The following is a 25,282-nucleotide window of genomic DNA, read 5'->3' as shown; positions in this document are numbered from 1 at the left end:
AAAAAAAATCTCAATAAAAACTTTAGCAAGCTTTGTGTAAATTTACATTAATCCTAAAATTCATATGGAAGGGGCTCCTGGGTGGCTCAGTCAGTTAAGTGTCCCACTCTTGATTTCGACTCAGGTCATGATCTCCTGGTTCATGGGTTCAAGTCCCGCATTGAGCTCTGTGCTGACAGTGCAGAGCCTGCCTGCAATTCTGTCTCCTTCTCTCTGCCCCTCCCCAACTTGCGCGCACGCATGTTCTCTGTCTCTCAAAATAAATATTTAAAAGTAATAAATAAAATTCATGTGGAAAATGACCTAAAATAGCCAAAACAATCTGATAAAGAACAAAATTGTATGATTTCATGACTTATAAAGCCACACTAATCAAGGCAATGGTATAAAGATATACAGACTACTAAAACATAATAGAAGTCTAGAAATAGACCCTCACATATACAGCCTGCTGACTTTTGACAAAGATATCAACGCAGTTTAAAAGTGAAATGACAGCCTTTTCTTTTTTAAAGTTTATTTATTTATTTTGAGAGACAGACAGACAGAAAGCCAGGGAGGGGCAGAGAGAGAGGGAGAGAGAGAGAGAATCCCAAGCAGGCTCAGCTCAGAGCCCAATGTGGGAGCTCAAACCCATGAATCATGAGGTCATGACCTGAGCTGAAATCAAGAGTCAGATGCTTAACTGTTGAGTATCCCAGGTGCCCCAGAAAGGACAGCCTTTTCAAGAACTGGTGCTAAAAGTGAATATTTATATGCAGTCAAAATAAACATTAATCCTTATATCGCACCATAATAATAATAAGAATAACAATACAAATAGTAACTCAAAAATTAACAAATTGGATCACAGATCTAACTGTAAGACCTAAAACTAGAGAACTTTCATATGAAAAAGAGAAAATCAGTTACTTGGGTTAAAAAAGATTTCTGAACAGGACACAAAAAGGTCAACCTTTACACTAAGAAAAAAATCAATCAGACTTCATCAAAATGAAAACTTTTGCTCTTCCAAAGATGCTGTTAAGGAAATCACACACTTGAAAATATTTGTGATGTATATATACATATACACACACATATATATATATATATCTGAAAAAAGCTTTTGTGTCAAGTATAATTTTTACACATCAATGAAAAGATGATAATTTAATAAAAATGAACAAATATTTGAATGTGCAATTTACTAAAGAAGATATACAGATTGCATGTAAGCACACGAAAAGACGGTCGACATCACTGGCAAAGAGGGAAATACAAATTAAAACCACAAGATACCATTACACACGCACTAGAATGGCAAAATTTTAAGACTGATAATATCATGTGTTGGCAAGGAGATGGAGCAATTGGAACTTTCATATATTACTGGTGTGAATAAAGAATGGTACAGCCACTTTGGAAAACATTTTGGCAGTTCTTAAGAAGTTAATCATGTAATGATCATGGGAGCCAGCAATTCTACTCCTTGGCGTGTACTGAGTATGCGTACACAAAGAGCTGTATGGGAACGTTCACAGCTTTTTTCATAATGGCCCAAATCCGGAAACAACGCAGATGTCTGTCATGTAATGAACAAATTATGCCATGTCCATACAATGGGGTACTACTTAGCAGTAAATCAGAACGAACTTCTGACCTTGGCAACAATATAAATGAATCTCTAAAACATCGTAAGTGAAAAAGTTCAGACTTAAAAACTATACACTGTATGACTCTCTTTCTATGAAATTCTAGAAAAAGGAAAGTAACATGTCAGGAACCAGCAAGCAAGGGGAGTGAATGACTGCAGACCAACAGACGGACGCGAGGAACTGGTGGAATTGCTCTATATCATGATGGTGGTGGTGGTGGTTACAAGACTGGATACATATGTCAAAACTCACAGAACTGTACACGTCAAAAGTGGCAAATTTCACTGTCTGTAAAACTGACTCCCCCAACCAAACTGCAAAAGAAAAGAAAAAAAAAAAAAAAAAAAAAAAAAAAAGGAGTGGCAAAATAAAAGGGAACAATTGAGCCCAGAATAACGTAAGGACTTGAGACAAATGCTAAAGTCAGCAATTTTTCAAGTTATGTTCTGGAAAAGATAAATGACAAACCACCGTTATCTGTCAATTGTATGTAAACCTACCTGAACCAGAGTGTTTTTCTGGGGAATCCAATCCCGTAGGGGTTGCGCTGAAGGCTGCTGGGGGTAGCTGGGTTTGCTTTGCCTGAGTCTGAGTGCTGCTGGGCTTAAACTGGCTCTCTTCTGCTGACTGCTGTGACTGGATAAGAGAGATGTAGAACTCTTCCAATTTGGGCAATGTGGAAGAGTCTGAAGAACTCTCTGAGCTTGGCTGCTGCAGTATGGGAAAAGTAGGGCAAAAGCATGAAAGGTAATTGTTAGTATAACAGGAAGAATTAACCCTGTTTTGGATCCTTATATACAAGACAAATATTTTCATATCATAATTAATAAATGACTCACTTTTAAGAACCTAGATACTCTCCAGAAGAAACAAGTCCTTTTCTAACTTAGTGACCATCAATTCAATCCATGAAGCATTTACTGAACACATGTTATAAGCAAACATGGTACTGTCTGCTGCCACACAGAGCTAAGGAAGGGTGGCAGGAAATGAGAAAGTGCACACGGCAGGCACACTGTCAGGCACAGCGTGAAGTTACTTGCACGTGCTTCTTCCTTTAAACCACAGTACAAGGCACTAGCTTAGGTGTTAGGTCTTCCTTACTGTGGGTCCTTTAACTTAGCATAATGCTTTTCACAAGAGGCTAAGTTATCCAAGGTCAACAAGTAGGAGACAAAGCAGAGACCAGAACTCAGCCCAGTCCATGTTCTCTATGCCCCACCTGCCCACCTCCTAGTAAGATAGGATCACTGTCCCTAAACTCACAGTCCTCAGTTAGGAAATAGCGTATGTGCTGCAGCGAGCCACGAATGGAGGCATTACCTGCATAGAACATAAAGTAGTTAAAGGAAGCCTCCTCAGAAGAGACAAAACGGAGCATTAAGAACTAGGATTTGAGAGAAAGAGATGAACATCCCATATGGAGACTAAATTTGGGCTTCAGTGAATGGAGTGTCAAATTTTAACCATGAGATCCTGTACCCTACTATACCGTCATTGCTGAAGTAGATACAATCTATGTAACTTAGCACTTATCTTCTTCAATGTTAACTGGCATTAAGTTGTGATAAGGCTAAACCCTAAACTGCAGACCACTCAGACCAAGTGATTTTTACATTATGCCCTGCCTCCTTTTTTTAAGTTTGTTTTGAGAGAGAGAGAGCATGCACATGCAAGTGGGGGAGGGGCAGAGAGAGAGAGAGAGAGAATGAATCCCAAATGGGCTCCTCGCGGGTAGCACGGAGCCTGATATGGGGCTCAAATTCATAAACCGTGAGATCATGACCTGAGCCGAAATAAAGAGTAGGGCACTCAGCCAACTGAGCCACCCAGGCACCCACACGTCTGCTGCCTATTTTTACAAGTTTAACAAAAATCAAAATCAGAAACAAGTTTTTAAAGCTATATTCTTTTTCTTTCCTAAGTGTGATTTTTGAAGAAAGATGCACTGTTAAAACGTATTTAAGATGCACTGTGATAGCTTCTCATGCTGAAAAAAAACAACCCCAAACCCATGGATGAATCCTTTCTAAATCTGTATGGTACTCTGAGACCAAGTACCTTCAGTCAACTTAAGCACTTAGCGACAATCAAGATTCCTTCTCCAAAGAGTGCTGTCCAGCCTTGCTGTTCAAAGTGTGGTTCGCCAACCAGCAGTAGCAGCATCAACCGGGAGCTTGTGTTAGATATGCACAACCTGTGTCCCCGTCCCAATGCCGCCCAGTAAGAACCCACATTTTTACAAGATTCTCCGGGCATCTGTAGGCACATTATAGTTTGAGAAGCACTGTTCTGCCAAATTCAGCTCTCTCTAGTTATTAATGACTGACTCCATCATAATTATCTAGAAATATACCTCATGGAACTAGAGATTAATGACAGACTTTCAAGAAATATGTTCATGATTAACATATGCAATCAAAAGCATAGCCCCAAACCACAATAACATACAATTTCACACTCACGAGGATGATTATGATAGATATAGATATAGTTTGAGAAAGACTGAGAAGGTCAATTCTTTAAATGTTTGGTAGAATTCACCAGTGAAGTTATCTGATCCTTTTTTGGGGAGAGGGGTGGGGTTTGGTTACTAATTCAGTCTTACTTGTTATTGACCTATTTATTCAGTTTTCTATTCTTCGTGATTCAGTGTTGGTAGGTTGTTATGTTTGTAGGAATTTATCCATTTCTTCCAGGTTATCCAGTTTGTATATAATTGTAGTAAGATCATTTTTTATTTCTTTGGCATCAAATTTGATGTTTCTTCTTTTATTTTGATATTTGAGTATTCCTTTTTTTATTAGTCTAGCTGAAGGTTTGCAAATTTTGTTTATAGCTTCAAAAATCTAGCTCTTAATTTCATTGATTTTTTTCTGTTCTCTATTTCATAGATTTTTACTCTAATTTTTATTATTTCATGCCTTCTGCTAACTTTGGTCTTAGTTTGTTTTTTTCATTGCTGTTTTTGGTTTGTTTGTTTGTTTTAGTTCCCAAAGGTATAAAGTTAAGTCGTGTGTCACTGTTCTTTTTTATGTACGCATTTATTGCTATAAACATTCCTTATGGCTAAATTGTATGAAAATATCTGTTTTCTATTTCTCTAACATAGAGGTTTAATCAATCTTTCAATTCTAGGCTTAGGATTTTCTTCTGAAGAGATAAATACATTAAATTGACTGAAATTAATTTTAAATCAACATACATTTTGTGTATATGTATTCCACCAAATGCTCAGAGTGGGATCATTAACCAGAATTTTACTTTCTAAAAATGAAAGTACTTCCCCATAAGAATCTGTCACAGTAACATTCATTAGACATTTACCTTTTGAATTCTGGTTGTGCCAGTGTTTTTCTCCTGAGCACTCAGTCCCTCTTGCTTTTGAGCTTCTACTTTCATTCCATTCACAAGGCCTGAAGGCTGCCATGAATCATCCCATGTATCTTTGGGTTTAGAAAAGCACCAATCCTATAGAGAAAAAAATGCTACAATAAACTAAGATACGTTTTAGAGTGCTTTAATTTATAGTTGCTATATGAGTACATGATCCAAACAGAGAATAATTTGGGCAAGGGAAAGGCAAAGAGGCAAAGTCAATTAAACAAGAAAAAGTGTTTATTAAGTTTCTGTATCAGTGTGACTTTCCCCCCTTATTTTATTGGTCCACACCCAATACCTTGAATTCCTTGGAACACAGCTCTCATAGAAACAAATACAACTCTGGTTTGTATTATTTTCTTCAATACTGTTTTTCATGGCCAGATGATTTTTCATGATCATCTAGTATTTTAAACAGCACAAATAATAAGGAGCAATTTAACTATAGATATTTCTTCTAATAACCAGTGGGAAATAAATTTTAAGTATATAGTTAGGCCTAATATTAGCTAATATTCTCAATGCAGAGATTCAGAGATTATATTACAAGGCTAATACAATAAAAATAAAATTAGGGAAAACAGTTTATTTATAGATCCTAAGGCCAAAGGTTCCCAGTGATAAAACAAAAATCATAATAGTTGAAAGGACAGATGGGACAATAAGCCCATGATTTACTCTTCCGTGTTCCAACTTGTCCTCTTCCCGACCACTGCCATCTTGAGGGAAAAAAATGAATTCTTGGGAATTATCATCTGACAGATGCTTCTGAATACCCGAGTGTATAGATTTCTTGAGGAAATTTACATTTCCGTTTTTCAGTAATGATAAGCTTTCTGTCTTCCCAGGGATCTAACCTTCTGCGGCATTTCCTCACATGACGGATAAGGCTTCTTTCCACCAAGGCTTGAGGTAAATAAGTGGGAGGCAGCATCACCCCCTTTTCCCATTTTAGCCTGCAAAGGTAGCCAGTTCTCATCCCAAACATCATCACCAATAGTCACTGATTCTAGGCATGGCATTCCAGTGGGGATCTCATCCTAGAATGTATCAGAAGACAAAGTAAAAGAAAAACTTTAATTTACAGTTGCTATATGAGTACATTTTAAAATTTAGGTTTACAATTTTTTTTCTGACTCCAGGTAAAGATGGCAGTTTGCCATAATTTATAAATACATAATTTATTACTGTCTCTCTTCTGAAACATCACCAAAATAAACAGATTTAGGTATAAACTCATAAAGAGAAAAGAGGAGAAAACACCACCTACAATTATAGATACAGGAAAACAGACAAGTGACAACTTACTAAGCAGTCCTGAGAAACTAGAATCCTGAGCTTATAGGCAGGAAAAACTGAGAAGCAACCCAAATTTATACTACAGATACTATAAACCCTCAGGAATTGCTACTACAAGGTTTTTGGAAGTGAGAATGTAAAGTGGGAATGAAAACAAAAGCACTGGTTGAAAGTCTGTGTAAAAAGCAGTTAGCTCTTCAGACACCCTCCCCTATTTCACAAACCCAAGAAACTATACTTTTTTTTCCCACTGGAAAACCAGAGGGTCTTCTTGGGGGATAAAACTGAGGGTAAGGCAAGCATAATAAAAACAGGGGAATTAAGTGAAGGTTTTTATCCTGAATATCAAGACCCCCTAGCTCTGTTTTCAATAGCAGGACAGAGATGAGAGTAAACAATGCGAGTAAACAATGCATGAACTTGAAGACAGATCTAATGTAAACAACAAAGAGAAAAAAACTGGGAAAACAAAAGCAAACAGAGCCTTGGGGACAATACCAAAGGCTTAACATTTGTTTCATGGGAGTCCCAGAATGAGAAAAGGGAAGAGTGCAGTGCAGAAAATTATTTGAGGAAATGTCTGAAAACTTCACAAATTTGATGAAAGACATAAACTTACAAAGTCAAAAAGCTTAGTAAACAGGATAAACCCACAGAAATTCATGTCTAGATAGATTATAATCTATCTGCTAAAAACTAAAGACAAAGAAACCATCTAAAATGTAGCCAAAAGAAAATGATAATTATAAAGAACAACAATTTCAATACTGCAGATTTTTCATCACAAATTATTAAAGCCAGAAGGAAGTGGAATGAAATCTTTAAAGGGGTCTGAAAGAAAGGAACTAGTAATCCAGAATTCCACACCCAGCAAAAATATCTTTCAAGAATGAAGATGAAATACATTCTGAATGAAGAAAACTAAAAAAATTCTTTGTCAGCAGACATACTCTAAAGGTATTTCTAAAGGAAGTTCCTTGGACAGAAAGGAGGGGATACCAGAAGGACGATTGGAGTATCAGAAATAAAGAATAACAGAAATGATAAGTACCTGAGTAAGTACAATGGACTATTTTTCTCCTAAATCATCTATATGTTTGAAGGTGTAAAGCAAAAAAATTTAGCATTATAAATTCTCAACATCTATAGCTGTTCTATGTAAACATAGCATAAAGGACATGGGAAGGGGTAAAACACCTACATGGTGGCTAAGATATCTATATTCCACTTGAAGTGGTAAATATGGATTATGTCTATTGTGAAAAGTCAAAGATGTATATTGTAATTCCTAGAGTAACTAGTAAAAACACTACATAAGTAGATATAATAAAAACATAATAAACTAAAATGGACTACTAAAAAAGTACTAAATAAAAAAATACTGAAAAAGAATACTACTAAAAGAAGGAAGAAAAAGCAAAAACATGAAAGGCAGAAGGAGCAAACAGAAACATAATAAAATGGCAGACCTATCATCAAAACATACTGATAATGATATTAAATGTAAAATGTTAAAACATATTAATTAAAATTCAGATAATTAGAATGGATTAAAAAATGTCCAAGCTTCATGCTGTCTCAAGAAACACTTCAAATATAATGATATAGGTAGGTTAAGTTAGAGGTAAACGGATGAAAAAAGATCTACTACATCAAGAATAAAAAAATAAAGCTAGAGTGGCTATCCTGATACTAGACAATGTGGGCATCAGTGCAAAGAAAGTAACTATGAACAAAGAAAGACATTTCATAATGATAAAAGGGTCAGTTCACCAAGAAAACATACCAATCCTAACTAGATAGCACCTGACAATAAAGCTTTAAAATACGTAAGGAAAAAATAAGAAAAAAGGAGAAATGGCTATAATCCAAGATTATAGTTGATGACTTCAACATCCTTTTCAGTAATCAGTAAACTAGTAGTCAGCAAGGATACAGAAGTAAATAATACCACCAATCAACTAGATCTAATTGACCTTTATAGAACACTCCACTCAACAAAGGAGAATATACAGTCTCTTGAAAGGCACATGGAACATTCACCAAGGTAGGTCACGTCCTGTGTCAACAAACATTCACAAATTTAAAAAACTGAAATGATACAATGTAAGTCTCAGATTAGAGAATTAAACTGTAAACAAGTAAGAGAAAGATAACAGGAAAATGTCTAAACACTTGGAAACTAAACAACACACTTCTAAACAATCCATATGTATATGACCCACTGTTACACGCCCCATATAACAATTATGGGTCATATAATGAGTTAAAGATGACAGCTCAAAAGATATCACCAAATATTTGAAATGAATGAAAATATAATAGATTCAAACTTGTGAGATGTAGTTAAAGTGGTGTTTAGAAGGTCATAGCATGAAATGCTTACATTAGAAGAAAAAAGTCTCAAATCAATAATCTAGGTTTCCATCTTTAAAAAAATTTTTTTTTAATGTTTATTTATTTTTGAGATAGTGAGAGAGAGCATGAGCAGGAGACGGGCAGAGAGGGAGGGAGACACAGAATTTAAAGCAGGCTTCAGGCTCCAAGCAGTCAGCACAGAGCCCGACATGGAGATTGAACCCACAGACCGTGAGATCATGACCTGAGCCAAAGTCAGACGCTTAACCAACTGAGCCACCCAGGCACCCCTCTAGGTTTCCATCTTAAGAAAGTAGAAAAAGAAATGAAAATAAACCCAAAGAAAGCAAAAAGAGCAATGAACAACATTGAACACTGAACAAAAATGAACTTGAAAACAGAAAAACAGATAAAATCAATGATACCAAAAGCTGATTATTTGGAAAAAATTCACTAAAATTGATAAACCTCTAGTAAAACTGACAAAAAAATAAAAGACACAAATTTCCAGGATCAGGAATGCAAGAGGGTATCACTGCTGCAGGATAATAAAGGAATACTATTAACAATTCTATGTAGACACATAGAATCGACAATTTAAATTAAATGAACCAATTCCTCAAAAAACACAAAATACTAACCCAAAACACTAAAACTAACCCAAAATGAAAGTCACCTTTAATAATCTTTTATCTATTAAAGCAATGAATTAAATTCTTCTAAAAAAGAAATCTCCAGGCCAGTTTTACTGAAGTAATCTACAAACCATGTAAAGATTTAACCTCCACCCACCCACAAAAAAGGATCCAATTTTTACATAATCTCTTCCAGGAAATAAAAGGCAACATTTCTTTTCAACTCCTTTTATGAAAATAGTATACTGATACTACAACCATACATGATAGTACAAAAAACAAAAACAAAAACCAACTACAGACTAGTATCTGTCATGAACTGAGATGCAAAATCCTCAATAAAACATTAGCAAACCAAATATAACAATATATAAAAGAATTATATACCATGACCAGGTGCTATTATTATAGGTATGCCAAGCTAGTTTAACTTGTGAAACTCAAACAGTTTAATCCACTATATGAACAATCCAAAGAAGAAAAATATGGTAACAATCAATGAAAAAGCATTTGATAAAATTCAGCACACACTTTTGAGAAAAATAGGAATAGAGGGGAATTTCTCACCTTGATAAAAAAAAAAAAAGAAAATCTTAAAAAAAACAACTAAAATTATATTTAATGCTCTTCTCCCCAAAATTAGGAATCAGGCAAGTTTGTCTCTCACCACTCCTATTCAACATAGTGCTAGGAAATAAAAGGCATGCAGATCAGAAAGGAAGAAACAAAACCTATTTGCAGATGACACAGTTGTTTATGTAAAAAAATGCCAAGGAATCTACAAAAAATCTGAGCAATGTCACAGAATACAAGATTGGTATAGAAAGATCAAATGCATTTCTATATGCCAGCAATGAGCATACAAAACTAAAATTTAAACACAACACCATTTACAATCATTCCAAATAATATGAAATAAATAGGTCATACTTAAAGCATGTACAGGACCTATACATTGAAAATTACAAAATGTTGATGTAAAGATTCAAAGAAGATCTAGATAAATGTAGAAACATGTTTGTATATTATAAGGCTCAACATAGTAAAGATGTCAACTGTCCCCCACTGATGAGTAAGTGTAATGTAATTCCTACCAAAATTCCAACAAGGTATTTTGTTGAAGTAGACAACTTATACTAAAATGATCCTGGAAAGGTACAAACCCTCAAATAGCTAAAATAATCTCGACAAAGAAAAATAATGTGAGAAGAATCACAGATATTAAAGCATACTATATAGCTACAGTAATCAGGTAGTATTGGTCGAGGGAGAGACACATGGATCAATGAAACAGAACAGAGAACCCGGAAATAAACCAATGCAAATATGCTCAACTGACTTTTTACAAAGGTGCACAAACAATTTAATGGAGAAAAGTAGTCTTTTAATCAAATGTTGTTAGAACAAGTGGGTATCAACAGGCACAATAATAATAGTAATAATAATAAAGCCTTGACTGGGGTGCCTGGGCAGGTCAGTCAGTTGAGCGTCCAACTCTGTCTTAGGTCATGATCTCACAGTTCATGAGTTCAAGCCCCACATCGGGCTCTTAGCTGTCAGTGCAGAGCCCACTTCAGATCCTCTGCACCCCTCGCTCTCTGCCCCTCCCCCACTTGTGCTCTCTCCCTCTCAAAACTAATCATTTATATATATAAATATAAATAAAAGCCTTGGCCTAAACTTCATGTTTTATACAAAAATTAAGTGAATAGATTTATAAGCTAGTCAGAGAGTCTTCAGTCTTCACATCAAAATCACAATCCATCAAAAGAAAATCTGATGGTTCAGTCAACTGCATGTCTGACTTTGGCTCAGGTCACCATCTCACAGTTCACGAGTTCAAGCCGCATGACCGGCTCTGGGCTGACAGTTCAGAGCCTGGAGCCTGCTTTTGATTCTGTCTCCCTCTCTGCCCCTCTCCCTCCCTCCCTCCCTCCCTTTCTCTCTCTTTCTCTCTCTCAAAAATAAACATTGAAAAAAAATCTGATAAAGAAAAATAAAGGTGGAAAAATCACAATCCAATTCCAAGTCATACTACAAAGCTATGGTAATCTAAACAGTATGGTACTGGCACAAAAATAGGCATATAAAGCAATGGAATAGAACAGGAAGCCCAGAAATAAACCTACATATTTATATGGCCAATTAATCTTCAACAAAGGAGGAAAGAATATGCAATGGGGAAAAAGTCTCTTCAACAAATGGTATTGGAAAAACTGGACAGCTACATGCAAAAGAATGAAACTAAACCACTGGCCTATGCCCAACACAAAGATAAATTCAAAATGGATTAAAGACCTAAATGTGAGACCTGAAACTATAAAAATTCTAGAATAGAGCACAGACAGCAATTTCTCTGACAGTGGACATAACAAATTTTTTCTAGATATTGTCTCCTAAGACAAAGTAAACAGAAGCAAAAATAAACTATTAGGACTATAGTGAAATAAAAAGCTCCTACACAGCAAAGGAAACAATCAACAAAACTAAGAGATCACCTACTGAACGGGAGAAGATATCTGCAAATGACATCTCTGATGAAGGGTTAGCATCCAAAATATACAAAGAACTTATACAACTCAACACCCCAAAAATAATCCAATTTAAAAATGGCTAAAAGACATGAACAGACATTTCTCCAAAGATGACATAGAGATGGCCAACAGACACATGAAAAGATGCTCAACATTATTCATCATCAGAGAAATGCAAATCAAAACCACAATGAGCTATCACCTCACACCTGTCAGAATGACTAAAATCAAAAACACAAAAAACAAGTGTTGGAGAGTATATGGAAAAAGGAGAATCTTTGTGCACTGTAAGTAGGAATGCAAACTGGTACAGCCACTCTGGAATACGGTATGTAGGTTCCTCAAAAGTTAAAAATGGAACTACCCTATGATCCAGTAATTGCACTACTGGGTATTTACCCAAAAACACTCATTCAAAGGGATACATGCACCTGTATATTTATTGCAGCATTAATTATAAGAGCCAAATTATGGAAGCAGCCCAAGTGTGTATCAACAAATGAATGGATAAAGAGGTGGTGTGTGTGTATGGTGTGTAAAGAGTGGTGTCTGTTATATATATGTGTGTATACATATACATATATATATACATATATAAACAATATTATTCAGCCATAAAAAAGAATGATATCTTGCCATTTACAACCACATGGATGGAGCTAGACAGTATAATGTAAGCAAAATAAGCCAGTCAGAGAAAGACAAATACCATATGATGTCACTCATGTGTGGAATTTAAGAAACAAAACAAATGAGCAAAGGAAAAAATAAAAAAGGAGAGAGAAAGACAAACCAAGAAACAGACTTTTAACTACAGAGAACAAACTGATGGTTACCAGAGGGGAAGTGGGTGGTAGGGATTAAAATGTACACTTACCATGATGGGCCCAGAGTATGTATAGAACTTTGAATCACTATATTGTACACTTGAAACTAATATAACACTTTATTATCAACTATATTAGAATTAAAATTAAAAACTTAAAAAATGAAAATTAAAAAAAGAAAATGTGTTAAAATAGACTACATCAAAATTAAAAAATGTTTTCTCTGCAAAAGCCCATGTAAAGAGGACAAAGGATACAAACTGGGAGAAAATATCAGCAAACCAAATATCTAATAAAGGAGTGGGATCCAGAATATAAAGAACTCTCATAATTCAAGAGTAAAAACATCAAAAAAAAAAAAAAAACAATTAGAAAATGGGAAAAAGACATTTCACCAAGGATGATACACAGAGGCCAAATATGCCATTAGGGAAATACCAATAAAAGTACCGTATACCTAACAAAAGGCCTAAAAAATAGTGACAACACCAAATGCCAATAAGGATGTAGAGAAACTGGATTACTCAATACTTGGCTGGAGGTAATGTAAAGTAGTACAGCCTCTCTGGAGAACAGGATGGCTGTTTCTTATCAAACCAAACATGTAATTACCTCACAACCTAGCAATTTCGCTCCTGAATATTTATTCCAGAGGACTTATGTTCACCCAACAACCTGTATACAAACGTTCATCACAGCTTTCCAATAGCTAAACCTCCAAACATCCCAAATATTCTTCAAAGGGCTAATGGTGAAACACCGTGACATGTACATGTACATGGAACGCTACTCAGCAAAAAAAGGAAAAGAACAATTTGCGCAACAACTCAGATAAGTTATACTGAGCAAAAAATGCCAACTATATGATTTCATTTATACAGCATTTTTAAAATGACAAAAAAATTTTTAAAAGGTAGAAATGGTTAGTGGTTGCCAGGGGTTAGGGATTATGGAGAGAGGATGAGTGTGGTTGTAATAGGATAATACAATCCTCATGAGGATGGAAGTGTTCAGTATCTTTAGAAAAAAAATTTTTTTAATGTTTTTATTTATTTTTGAGACACAGAGAGACAGAGCATGAGCAGGGGAGGAGCAAAGAGAGAGGGAGACACAGAATCTGAAACAGGCTCCAGGCTCCAAGCTGTCAGCACAGAGCCCGAAGCAGGGCTCGAAATCACAGACTATGACATCATGACCTGAGCTGAAGTCACGCTAACTGACTGAGCCACCCAGGTGCCCCCGGAAGTGCTCAGTATCTTGACTGTGCTGCTGGATACACGAACCCACACATGTACTAACACTATATAAAACTATACACACACACACACACACACACACACACAATTAAAACTGGAGAAATTTGAATAAGATAGGCAGATTTTATCAATGTTGATATCCCAGTTGTAATACTTACTACAATTTTTTAAAATGTGACCATTGGAGAAAATGGGCAAAGATTACAGAAGATCTCTCTGTATTATTTCTTATAATTGCACAAGAATCTTCAGTTACCACAAAATGTCAATTAAAAATAAAAAAGAAATAAAACTAATTTTATATAATCTTTTCCAGAAAATAGAAAAGAAAAAGAACACTTCCAAATCTATTTTATGAAGCCAGCAGTACTCAGGTACTAAAACCAGGCAAAGGGAGGGGAGGGTGGGTGATGGGTATTGAGGAGGGCACCTTTTGGGATGAGCACTGGGTGTTATATGGAAACCAATTTGACAATAAACTTCATATGTTGAAAAAAACATAAAAAAAAAACAAACCAGGCAGACTGTACAAGAAAACTACAGACCAGTATCTTTCATGAAAACAGACATAAAACACTAAATATTAGCAAATGGAATCAAGCAATATAAATAGAATAATACACCATGATCAAGTCGGATTTATCCCAAGAATTCCAGTCTTCTGCAATATTTGATCAAAAGGAGAAAACAACATGATCACATCAATACGTACAGAAAAACCATTTAACAAAATTCACACCCATGTATTCATGATAAAACCATTCAGCAGGACAACAAGATGTCCTCTCCCACAACTCTTGTTCAACATCATATTCAAAATCCTAGCCAGTATAATTATTAATAAGACAGGAAGAAAGATAAAGACATACAGATTGGAAAAGAAGAAATAAAATTGTCCCAATTCAGACATTATCATCTTTGTAGAAAATCTCAAAGGAAATCCATAAAGCACCTCCTAGTTTAGCTAATTCATAGGATTAAGGTCAAAATACAAAACTCAACTTGTATTTATTAGCAATGAAAATATGGAAACAAAAAGGTATCACAATTGCTCCCAAAACAAGTGAAATATTTAGGTATAAAGCTAATAAAACATGTCTTGTATACTGAAATTGTAACACCCTGACAAAGGTATAAAAGAAAACCTACAGAGAGAAATATGTTGTGTTCACAGATTAAAGATGTTAATTCTCCTTAAACTTATCTATAGATCTAACGTAATTCCAATCAAAATCTCAGATATAAACTGATTCTAAAATTTACATGAAAAGTAAAAGGAAGGTGAATATTAAAAACAAGTTTGAGGGACACCTGGGTGGCTCAGTCGGTTAAGTGGCCGACTTCAGCTCAGGTCACAATCTCATGGTTTGTGGGTTCAAGCCCCTTTCAGGCTCTGTGCTGACAGCTCAGAGCCTGGATGCTGCTTCAGATTCTGTGTCTCCCTCTCTCTCTGCCCCTCCCCTGCCTGCTCTCTGTCTCTCTCTAACATAAACAAACATTAAAAAAATAAAAATAATAATAAATAATAAATAAATAAAAACAAGTTTGAAAAAGAATAAAGGAGGAGGAATCCTACTACCTGACTTTAAGAGGTATTATAAAGCTACAGTAATCAAGACAGTGTGTGGTATTATTGAAGAGACAGGTAGATCAATGGAGCAGAACACAGAGTCCAGAAATAGACACACAAATGTAGACAACTGATTTTTGCCAAGTCTACAAAGGCTATTCATCAATGGAGAAAGCACTGTCTTTTCAAATGATACTAAAACAACTGGACATCCATACATAACAAAATTAATATTGACCCAATACTCATACCTTACACTAAAATTATCTCAAGATGTCTTGATACAGAAAACACTGTACATAGAAGAAAAATACTGATAAACTGGAATTTCTCAAAATTAAAAACTTTTGCCATATAAGAGACACTATTAAGACAATATATGATATGCTACAAGTAGAATATATTTGAAAATCACGTATCTGACAAAGCACTTGTATTCAGAATATTTAAAGAAAAAAAATGACCCAACCAAAAAATGGGCAAAACACTTGGACATTTCACCAAGAACTATGTATTATAGATGGCAAGTAAGCACATGGAAGGATGTTCAACAAGTCATTAGGGAAATGCAAATTCACACTGTGATGCTACTACATATTTGAATAGCTAAAAATAAAAATTATTAATAATATCTAGTGCTCCCCAGATAAGAACAGTTTGGCATACACTTATATTACTCCTGATTACGTTTATAAAGAAATCTGTACACAAATATTTATAGAGGCTCTATTCATAATTACTCAAAACTGAAACAACCCAAATATTTTTCAATGAGTGAGGATACACAAATTATGGTATATCCATTCAATAAACTATTACTCATCCATCAAAAGGAACAAACTATTGATATATGTAACAATTTGGATAAATCCCAAAGGTACCATGCTAAACTGAAGACACCAGTCTCAAAAAGTTACATAGTCTATGATTCCACTTACATGACACCTTAGAAATGGAAAACTCACATAGTGACGGAAAACAAATCAACGGTTGCTAAGAGGTGAGGATGTGGGAAGACTGATTATAAAGGGATAGCACCAGGAAGGTTTGTCCGGTGATTGAACCATCTTGTATCCTGATTATAATGACAGTTACACAAAATGATACATATATTAAAGTTTATAGGACAATACACCAGAAGAAAGTCAATTTTACTCTATGTTGATTTAAAAAGAAAGAAATCCTAACACTAGAGAAAATAAAAAGTCATTCTGGAAAGGAAAAGTTGCTACAGCATACTACTTGACTGTCAATAGCATTCACAGTCATAATAATGTAAATATTGATCTAATGGAAAGCGTGGTATATAACAAGATTAGTAAGGGGCGCCTGGGTGGCTCAGTCGTTAAGTGTCCGACTTCAGCTCAGGTCATGATCTTGCGGTTCGTGAGTTCGAGCCTGGCCCCACGACAGGCTCTGTGCTGACAGCTCAGAGCCTGGAGCCTGCTTCGGATTCTGTGTCTCCCTCTCTCTCTGCTCCTCCCCCACTCACACTCTCTCTCTCAAAAATAAATAAACATTAAAAAAAAAAAGTTTAACAACATTAGTAAGATGGAGGGGGAGGGGGCAGAAAGGATATGTGTGTGTGTGTGTGTGTGTGTGAGTGTATGTGGTGAGGTGAAGGGATTAAAGAGAAGTAAACCCTCATCATTCATAGAGGGACATAACACAGAAAATTCAGTAAATAACAACATAAGCATGTTATTTAATGAAAGAAATAGAAGTAAATTCCAAAAGCAGCAGCTAAAAGAGATGAAATGGTTGCTCTGTGAAATACAAAATGTAGAGGAAGGGATTATAGGTCACTCTAAGGTAGGTGTACATAAACATTTGATTAAAATAAAAATAAGGGGTGCCTGGGTGTCTCAATTGGTTGAGCATCCAACCCTTGATTTCAAATAAGGTCATGATCTCATGATTTGTGGGATTGGACCTGCATCAGGGTCTGTGCTGACAGCATGGAACCTGCTTGGGGTTCTCTCACCCCCTTTCTCTCTGCCTCTCCTTCGCTCTCTCTAGTACACACGTTCTCTCTCTCTCTCTGCCTCTGAAAATAAACATTTTAAAACATAGGAAAATCAAAATACAATACATCCTCCAATAATGCTGTCAACACTTTTCCTCTTGGGTTTTCCCAATATTGTTTCTCAATACTAGTTTCTAATCACTACACAATTCTTGAAGACCATCCGAAGCAACAAGATAGAAACTAACACATCAAAGCCAGATAATGCCTTTCCTTTTTTGTGATCAAGACTATGTTGCTTCAACTTTGGTGTTGGTGACAGTTGTAGAGAAAACGTAATTCATCTGTGAAAGGTGCTCTGATGGCACTGAAAGCAGAATGTAAAGAGCTATTTTATTCCAATCCCCTTCACTTGTGAATTAATTATATTAATCACATTTTCAAAAAACTCCTTCCTTCTCCTACCTCATTTTCTTCCTTCAGATCCTTCAGCTCCGGGAAGGACCACTTGGGATCTTCTCCACAGCTCTTATCTTGGGTTTTCAAAGAACTGAATTCAGAATCCTTTAATGGCTCCTTTAACTCAGATTTAAGGTGACTGAAAGCCTTTTCATCATTAATATCCTGCTTGTAAATATGAAAGAAGGAATTATTTTCTAAAATAATTATTTTAGAAATTATTTTCTACAGAGGCACCTGGGTGGCTCAGTCAGTTAAGCGTCCGACTTCAGCTCAGGTCATGATCTCATGGTTTGTGGGTTCAAGCCCCATGTCAGGCTCTGTGTTGACAGCTCACAGCCTGGAGCCTGCGTCGAATTCTGTGCCCCTCTCAGCCCCTCCCCACTCTGCCCATCCCCCACTCATGCTGTCTCTCAAAAATAAATGGTAAAAAAAATTATTTTAAAGAAATTATTTTCTACACTAATGCTGTTTCTAAAATCTGTATGCCCATACATTCTAGGAGGAATTTTTCACTATGGGTCACACAAATGCTACATTATTTTCCAATTTTATCCATGACCCTGTATCTTCCTATCCTGCTAAACTGTCCAAGCCAACAAGCATTTGTTGAGCACACATTATGAAATGTACACAAGGTAGCTCTGTGGATACAGAGATGAGTGCAGCATGTCCCAGCTCTTAAGGAACTCAAAATATAGCAGGAAGACACACAATCAGATAGTCAACATATAACCTTCAGTGTAGAACCATCACAGAGATATGACCAAAATATTGCTGGGGAGGAAGATGCCTGAGAAGATGCAATGAAAGAGGTAACACAAACTGTCAGGATGCTTAAAAGAAGAGTAGGAATTATAAGGAACCAGGTATATGGCGGGTGGGCCAGGGGCTGGGTTTCGGGGGTGGGGGAGGGTCTTAAAATGTTAAAATATAGGCGGGGGTGGGATACGAGAATTTTAAGTCTTATCTCTTTTGCAGAAAAGATGGCCTTATTTCATTTTCGGGACTGAACTATGATCAATACAATAATGACAGGATATTCTAAAATTATAAAGGTTGTATTCAAGCCACTATTTAAGAATCAGGAAATATAATTGTTCTAATCAAGTAATAAATATTAAGAAAATTCAGGCTTCAGAAAGTGTTATGGGCCAAACAAGCCTAAAATTTTAACATAAACTAGAAATCTAAAACTCTTTTACTGTTTCAAACATGCAGCAATAAACATTCATACATATTTTCCAGAACAGGTTAATCTCCCAGTGGTCAAACTGGCCTTCCCTTTTTATCAAATACTTTGTAAATGTCTACTAAAAATATTAAGATCATATCCACAATTTGATTTTACAAGTCAAATATATAAATCCTATTTAAGCAAAAGACCCTTTTCTTATTTTCTTCAAAGAGAGTAAAAAGGCTTGCTGTGCTCAAAACATGTTTGGCTCTCAAATTGAACACACCCTGTATTCGCAGCCCAATACTTGTTGTTGTCATGAGGAATAGAAGACTCAGAGGACATACTGATTTGTTCAAAAATCATTTAAGTTCTTACTATGTGCTTCACTTTACTTATATCTAAAACAGAGATACTAAAATACCAAGCTGGTAAAAGTGATCGTGAAGACTAACTTAACCAGTACATGTGAGTGCTTCAAACAGCCCCTCCCATGTAGTACAAGTTCAATAAAGGTTGCTGTTGCTAATTTTTTTAAATTTTATTTAATTTGTTGGCTGGAATAATACATAATTACAATAGTAGTAGTAATGATACTAATATTGTTATTATTGTGGGTGGGAGTCACCAAGGTTTACAGAGAAAGAAATAAAGTATGAAGAGTCTGAAGTGGGCAGAGGGAAGAACAGCATTTGGATGAGTATAGATAAACTCACAAATGCACCAAGGCAGCCATGGGATTTAGCATATGCAAGAAATAATACAGAAGAAAGCATGACTGAAGCAAAGACTTCTGGGTTTTAAGTGTATTTATTTATTTTGAGAGAGTGAGAGAGAGAAGGAGGGAGGGAGGGAGGGAGGGAGGGAGGGAGGAAGGGAGAGAGAAGGAAAGAGGAGACAGAGAAAGAGAGAGAAAGAACGAGCAGGGGAGGAGAAGAATGAGAAGGAGAGAGAAAGAGAATCCCAAGCAGGCTCTACACCATCAGCACAGAGCCCAACACTGGGCTCGAACTCACGAACCAGGAGATCATGACCTGAGGTGAAATCAAGAGTCACTCAAATCAAGAGACATTCAACCAACTGAACCACCCAGGCGTTCCTGAAGCAAAGGTTCAAACCAAATAATGAGAGACAAGGTACTGTTAAGATCATTGCACAAAGTTTCCAAACTTTGCTAGGTTTGGAAAGCCTCAGATCCTCATCTATAAGATAAGGATTGGGCACCTGGGTGACTCAGTCAGTTAAGTGTCCGACTCTTGATTTCGGACGGTTGTGATCTCTAGGTTGTGAGATTGAGCCCCGTGTCGTGAAGCCTGCTCGGGATTCTCTCTCTCCCTCTCTCTCTGCCCACACCCCAAATAAATAAATATTAAAAAAATAAATTTTATTTTTATTATTTTATTTTTGAGACAGAGCGCAAGTGGGAGAGGGACAGAGAGATAATGAGACACAGAATCTAAAGTAGGCTCCAGGCTCTGAGATGTCAGCACGGAGCCCAACATAGGGCTGGAACCCACAAACCTCAAGAATATGACCTGAGCCGAAGTCGGATGCTTAACCGACTGAGCCACCGAGGCGTCCCCAAAAATAAATTTTAAAATAAGAACAATTATGGTAACTTTATCACAGGGATTTTATAAGAATTAAATAATACGTTATGCTGAAAAGTGCTTTTTATAGGGGCTGGCATATAGCAGGTACTCATTAAATGTTAATAATAATAAAAACAATTATAATAATATTTGCAAAAAAACTCTTACCAGGGTATATAACTCACTCTCCTTTGATTGTGGACTTATCTCTCGGTCTTCGTTAAAATAGCGTTGCTGGGAAGGATAACCCAGTTCTGTCAGGACCACGTCCTCTGGTCCTGCACCAGACTTAGTATATAAAGCTAAAGGGTTGAGTTCTCTGAAACCCTAGGATTAAAAAAAGAAGGAAGAGGTTAATTAGAGAAAACAATCAAAAAGTTAGCATTTCATAATTTTCAAGTGTTGTGGAAATGTACTATCTTCAAAAACTTAACACTTAAAAAATTTTCCATAGTCACAATTTTTCCTAGTCACAAAAATTAACATCAATATTAACAGTGATACAGACATCACTATCAATATTTGCAAAATAAGAGACTGCTGTCTTCTCTAAGATGACCTCCAAGAAAATAGTCTGAGGTGGGGTGCCTGGGTGGCTCAGTCGGTTGGGTGTCCGACTTTGGCTCAGGTCATGATCTCGCGGTCCGTGAGTTCGAGCCCCACATCGGGCTCTGGGCTGACAGCTCAGAGCCTGGAGCCTGTTTCGGATTCTGTGTCTCCCTCTCTCTCTGACCCTCCCCTGCTCATGCTCTGTCTCTCTCTGTCTCAAAAATAAATAAATGTTAAAAAAAAAAAAAAAAAATTTTTTTAATTAAAAAAAAAAAGAAAATAGTTTGAGGTAAGATCGAATCCTCAAATCAATTATTTAAAATACAAGCACTCACATTCTAAAGAACAATAAGCCAAATGTATTTTTTGTGGTTATCTGAAAATTAAGACAGGGCTCTGCATTAAGAGGGCAGGAATCTTACAAATGTCTCCAAGATTAAAGAGTGTATCAAATAACCTCCTGCATTAAATTCTCTTACACCTTCAAGGGCTGAGATTAAATAAAATCTATTACACAATACATCCCGACTGATCCACCTTAGAAGGGACATTTTCTCGGCATACAATAGCATGGCCCTCTGTTCTCAAGACATGATGGAAGTAGATGTCTTCATTTGAGGATGTATCACAGAGAAAAATGTTAAGGATTCCATCTACATATTCATCCACTACCCCCACTAATGGCTTCAAACCACACAACTTCTGGAACTGCAAAATAGCTCTGGACGTCCAGTGTTCCTGAAATAGAATCAAGACATGAGATTTAGATGATAAATTCAAACATGAATTATAGTAACCATATACAAAAATAAATTCCTAATGAACTAGGGATTTTAGTCGAAAAACAAAACCGTAACAGTACTAGAATAACACACTTCAGGATAATTATGATTGGGAATGAGAAAAGTAAGAAAAAAGGAAAAATTATGAAAAATGTGACTGTAGAAAATCTTTTATCATTTATGTGGTGAAAAACTTCCGTTTTCAGAAATGGTTAAATTACTGGACTAACTCTCCCACAGAAACAACTGAAATTTCTAAAGTATTTTTAAAATATGTCCAAAAGTATCCAAGAACTATCAAGAGTAACATTATTATCAGGACAAAATTAAAGGGAAAGTGGGAACTATTTTACCTTAAAAAGGAAAAGAAATAAACTAGCCTTCACATGGATTTGCAGTTCAATTTTCACATCACCTGGACAGTACACAAATCCTCAAGTTGTTCATCTAAATTAAGGTGATTCCAGACTGGTAGTATTCCTAGGCACCTGGTAGGAACAATGCAGATCTCTCTAGAGGTAGGCAGTCTCAGCCCATATTATTCAAACATTCTTACAAATAATTTTTTCAAAGACAATGAAAAGTATGCAGGCAAAGATAAAAGGCACACAAAGAAACAACAAATCACAAGTAAGAACAAGGAGGAACAACATAAACCTTCAAAAACTTTAGATATTTGATTTCCCAGACAATTATAAACAACCAGACTTACTACACTTCAAGCAAAAACAAAAAAGATTTGAAAGCTTTTGCAAGTATCAGCAATCTATAAAAATTTATCTAGCAAAATTACAGGTCAAAGAGAACTTTTAGAAAGTAACAACACAATAACCAAAACTTAAAACCCAATAGGTTGATTCAGTAGCAGATTTGGTAGAATTAAAGAGTAAATCAGTAAAGTGGAAGATAATTTGGGAAAAAAATACCCAGAATGCAACATGGAAAGACAGAAATATGTAAAATACAGAAGAGAGGTTAAAAAATACAGAAGATAAATTGAGAAAGTTTAACATACGTTCAATTGTGGTCCTGGAAAAACAGACGTAAAAACAGAGACAGATGGAATATAAATATGAATAATGGGAAAGACAATAAATAACTGAAGAGATAATGGCTGGGAATTTGCCAGATTAAATAAAAAGTAACAAAGCACGGATAAAATGGAATTCAATGAACCACAAAGTAGGATAAATAAGAATAAATTCACACATAAAGATACTAACACTGAAGCTACAAGCAACCAACAGGAAATGTTACAAAGAGCTACAGACAAAAAGGACACTGCCTTCAAAGGAACATCCATCAGACCGACTACTGACCTCTCCAATAAGGTAAGGGAGACCAGAAGCCACTGTGATGAGATCTTCAATTCACTAAATGTATTACCTGCCAACCTAAAATTCTACACCTAGTGAATGTATCTTCCAAAATTAAGTGCAAAGTTATGTTTCCAGGTAAACATAACTAAGTTTGCCATCAGCAAACCCTCACAAAATGAAATCTTAAAGGATACAGTTTAAATACAAGCAAAGTGTTCCCGTAGGATTTGAGTGGTGAGAACAAAGAGCCAAGAAACTGAGAAATACATGACTAAATCTAAATGCACATTATTTTATGTGGTCAATTTGTTGAGGGGTTAAAAACAATAACAATAATTATACAACAAAAACAGATCAGCAGAGGAGGTTAAAGAAGAAAGTGTTCTAATGTTCTTGCATCTTTACATACAGATGTGTTTATGTCCTAGAGGGATCCCTAAAATAATATAGTGTGTTACTTAATGGAATTATTTAAAAACTTCCAAATGATGCATGCAGGGTGAGAAAAAGAAAGAATAGGTAAGCCAGTGATTTTTCACCAGGGCCACTAGGTTCTCCTAGCACCAGCAGAGTTTAGTAATCAACTAAGGATTTGGGCAGATTGCATGCACTGATTTTGGAACACCCATTCTGTGGCTCCCTCCCTTCAAGCATTTCTCCCTTAACTCTCAGCTTCAGCCAGTCCCAAATGATGTCTTCTAACTCTTCAAGCCAGCAAGGCTATGGACTGGGGAGTGACCCCAGGATAGAAGCTGAAAATTTCCTGATCTTACCTACTGCAGCTTGACCTCCAAGGATAGATTTCTGCTTCTCTGCCTGCTTTGGATTTTGTCTATGGGAATAGTCATCCCACCATGCTACTCTATTGCTACTCTGCCATTACCAAATGCATTTACTATTTTTGAAACCAGGAAAAAGATGCAGAAATACAGTGAGAGTCATTCACTTAGTTATAAACATTTATTAAGCACCTACCATAAAACAACCATTCATCTAAGCATCAGAGGTACAGTGGTAAAGAGACAATGCCCCTCATCTCAGGAGCTTACCCTGTGTATGTGAACAAATAATTAAGATCATACCCGACAGTATTATAAAGATAAAGTGACAATGAACGAAGTGGAAATGTGTACTTTCAATTGGCACCATGGTCAAGGAAGTCCTTCTTGGGGAAATAACATCTGAGCTTAAATCTGAATGACAAAAAGGAACCACCCATGAGAGTTCTTTGAACAAGCTATTCCAATGATCAGAATCGGCAAAAGCCCTAAGATCAGAAGAATTTCAAGAAGGAAGTAAGAAAACAAAAAGAGAAACAAAAATGGAAGCCATCTGAATAATATGAGAATAATGACCACTACCTACAAGTGGGTCACAAATTTAGCCCTGAGTTTCCTGATGGTAGTAGTAAAGAGAAGCCTGGTCAAGGCTAACATGCACCCTAGAAAACAATCCTGAATACTGACTTGCACAAAAGTCATAACTGCATACATTATTCACAATAACATTAAAACAGACTGAATGTCTAACAATAAAGGGACAGTTAACCTATGATAGACACTTACCTAACAGATTACTGTGAATCTATGAAAATTGAGAACTATGGCAACACATAAATTTATGCTATAATAATGCTGAGTGAAGAATATGATTACTATTTTATGTAACCCTGGAAACCCTACAAAAACCCTGACCCCCCCAATATCCAATAAACTAAATTGAAAGGAACACACATCAAATTTCTAAACTGAATGTGTCTGAATGGTAGAATAACAGGTCATGTTTTCTTCTTTTTCTTTCCTTTTACTGCGCTTTCCAGATAAAAAAAAATTTTTTAAGGAATAATGCATGTACATGTAAGCAAATGATAAGGTAAACAAATGTGGTGTAATAAGTGTGTATGCCACATATATTTAAGAGTTCTGAGGGAAAAACACAAAG

The 25,282-nt window shown here is 35.9% G+C and overlaps 1 protein-coding gene across 7 annotated transcripts in view; it reads right to left on the bottom strand.

Annotated features, from left to right (window-relative positions):
- TDRD5 (tudor domain containing 5) overlaps nt 1-25,282 on the bottom strand; it is a 116,104-nt gene that overhangs the window by 5,900 nt on the left and 84,922 nt on the right. For 6 of the 7 annotated variants that reach the window (XM_042925114.1, XM_042925113.1, XM_042925111.1 and 3 more), the window contains 6 exons: nt 21,778-21,978; nt 20,860-21,018; nt 17,929-18,090; nt 5,876-6,058; nt 4,965-5,108; nt 2,138-2,348 (listed from right to left, as the gene is read on the bottom strand). In XM_042925114.1, coding sequence (XP_042781048.1) covers nt 2,138-2,348; nt 4,965-5,108; nt 5,876-6,058; nt 17,929-18,090; nt 20,860-21,018; nt 21,778-21,978 — 1,060 coding nt within the window. The remainder of the gene's footprint in view (nt 1-2,137; nt 2,349-4,964; nt 5,109-5,875; nt 6,059-17,928; nt 18,091-20,859; nt 21,019-21,777; nt 21,979-25,282) is intronic. The other variant, XM_042925112.1, reaches the window with a different exon arrangement.

This window comes from Panthera leo, chromosome F3, assembly GCF_018350215.1.
Source record: "Panthera leo isolate Ple1 chromosome F3, P.leo_Ple1_pat1.1, whole genome shotgun sequence".
Lineage (NCBI taxonomy): Eukaryota > Metazoa > Chordata > Mammalia > Carnivora > Felidae > Panthera > Panthera leo.
Note: the sequence above shows the minus strand (reverse complement) of the source record. Positions and strands in the feature narration are given on the sequence as shown.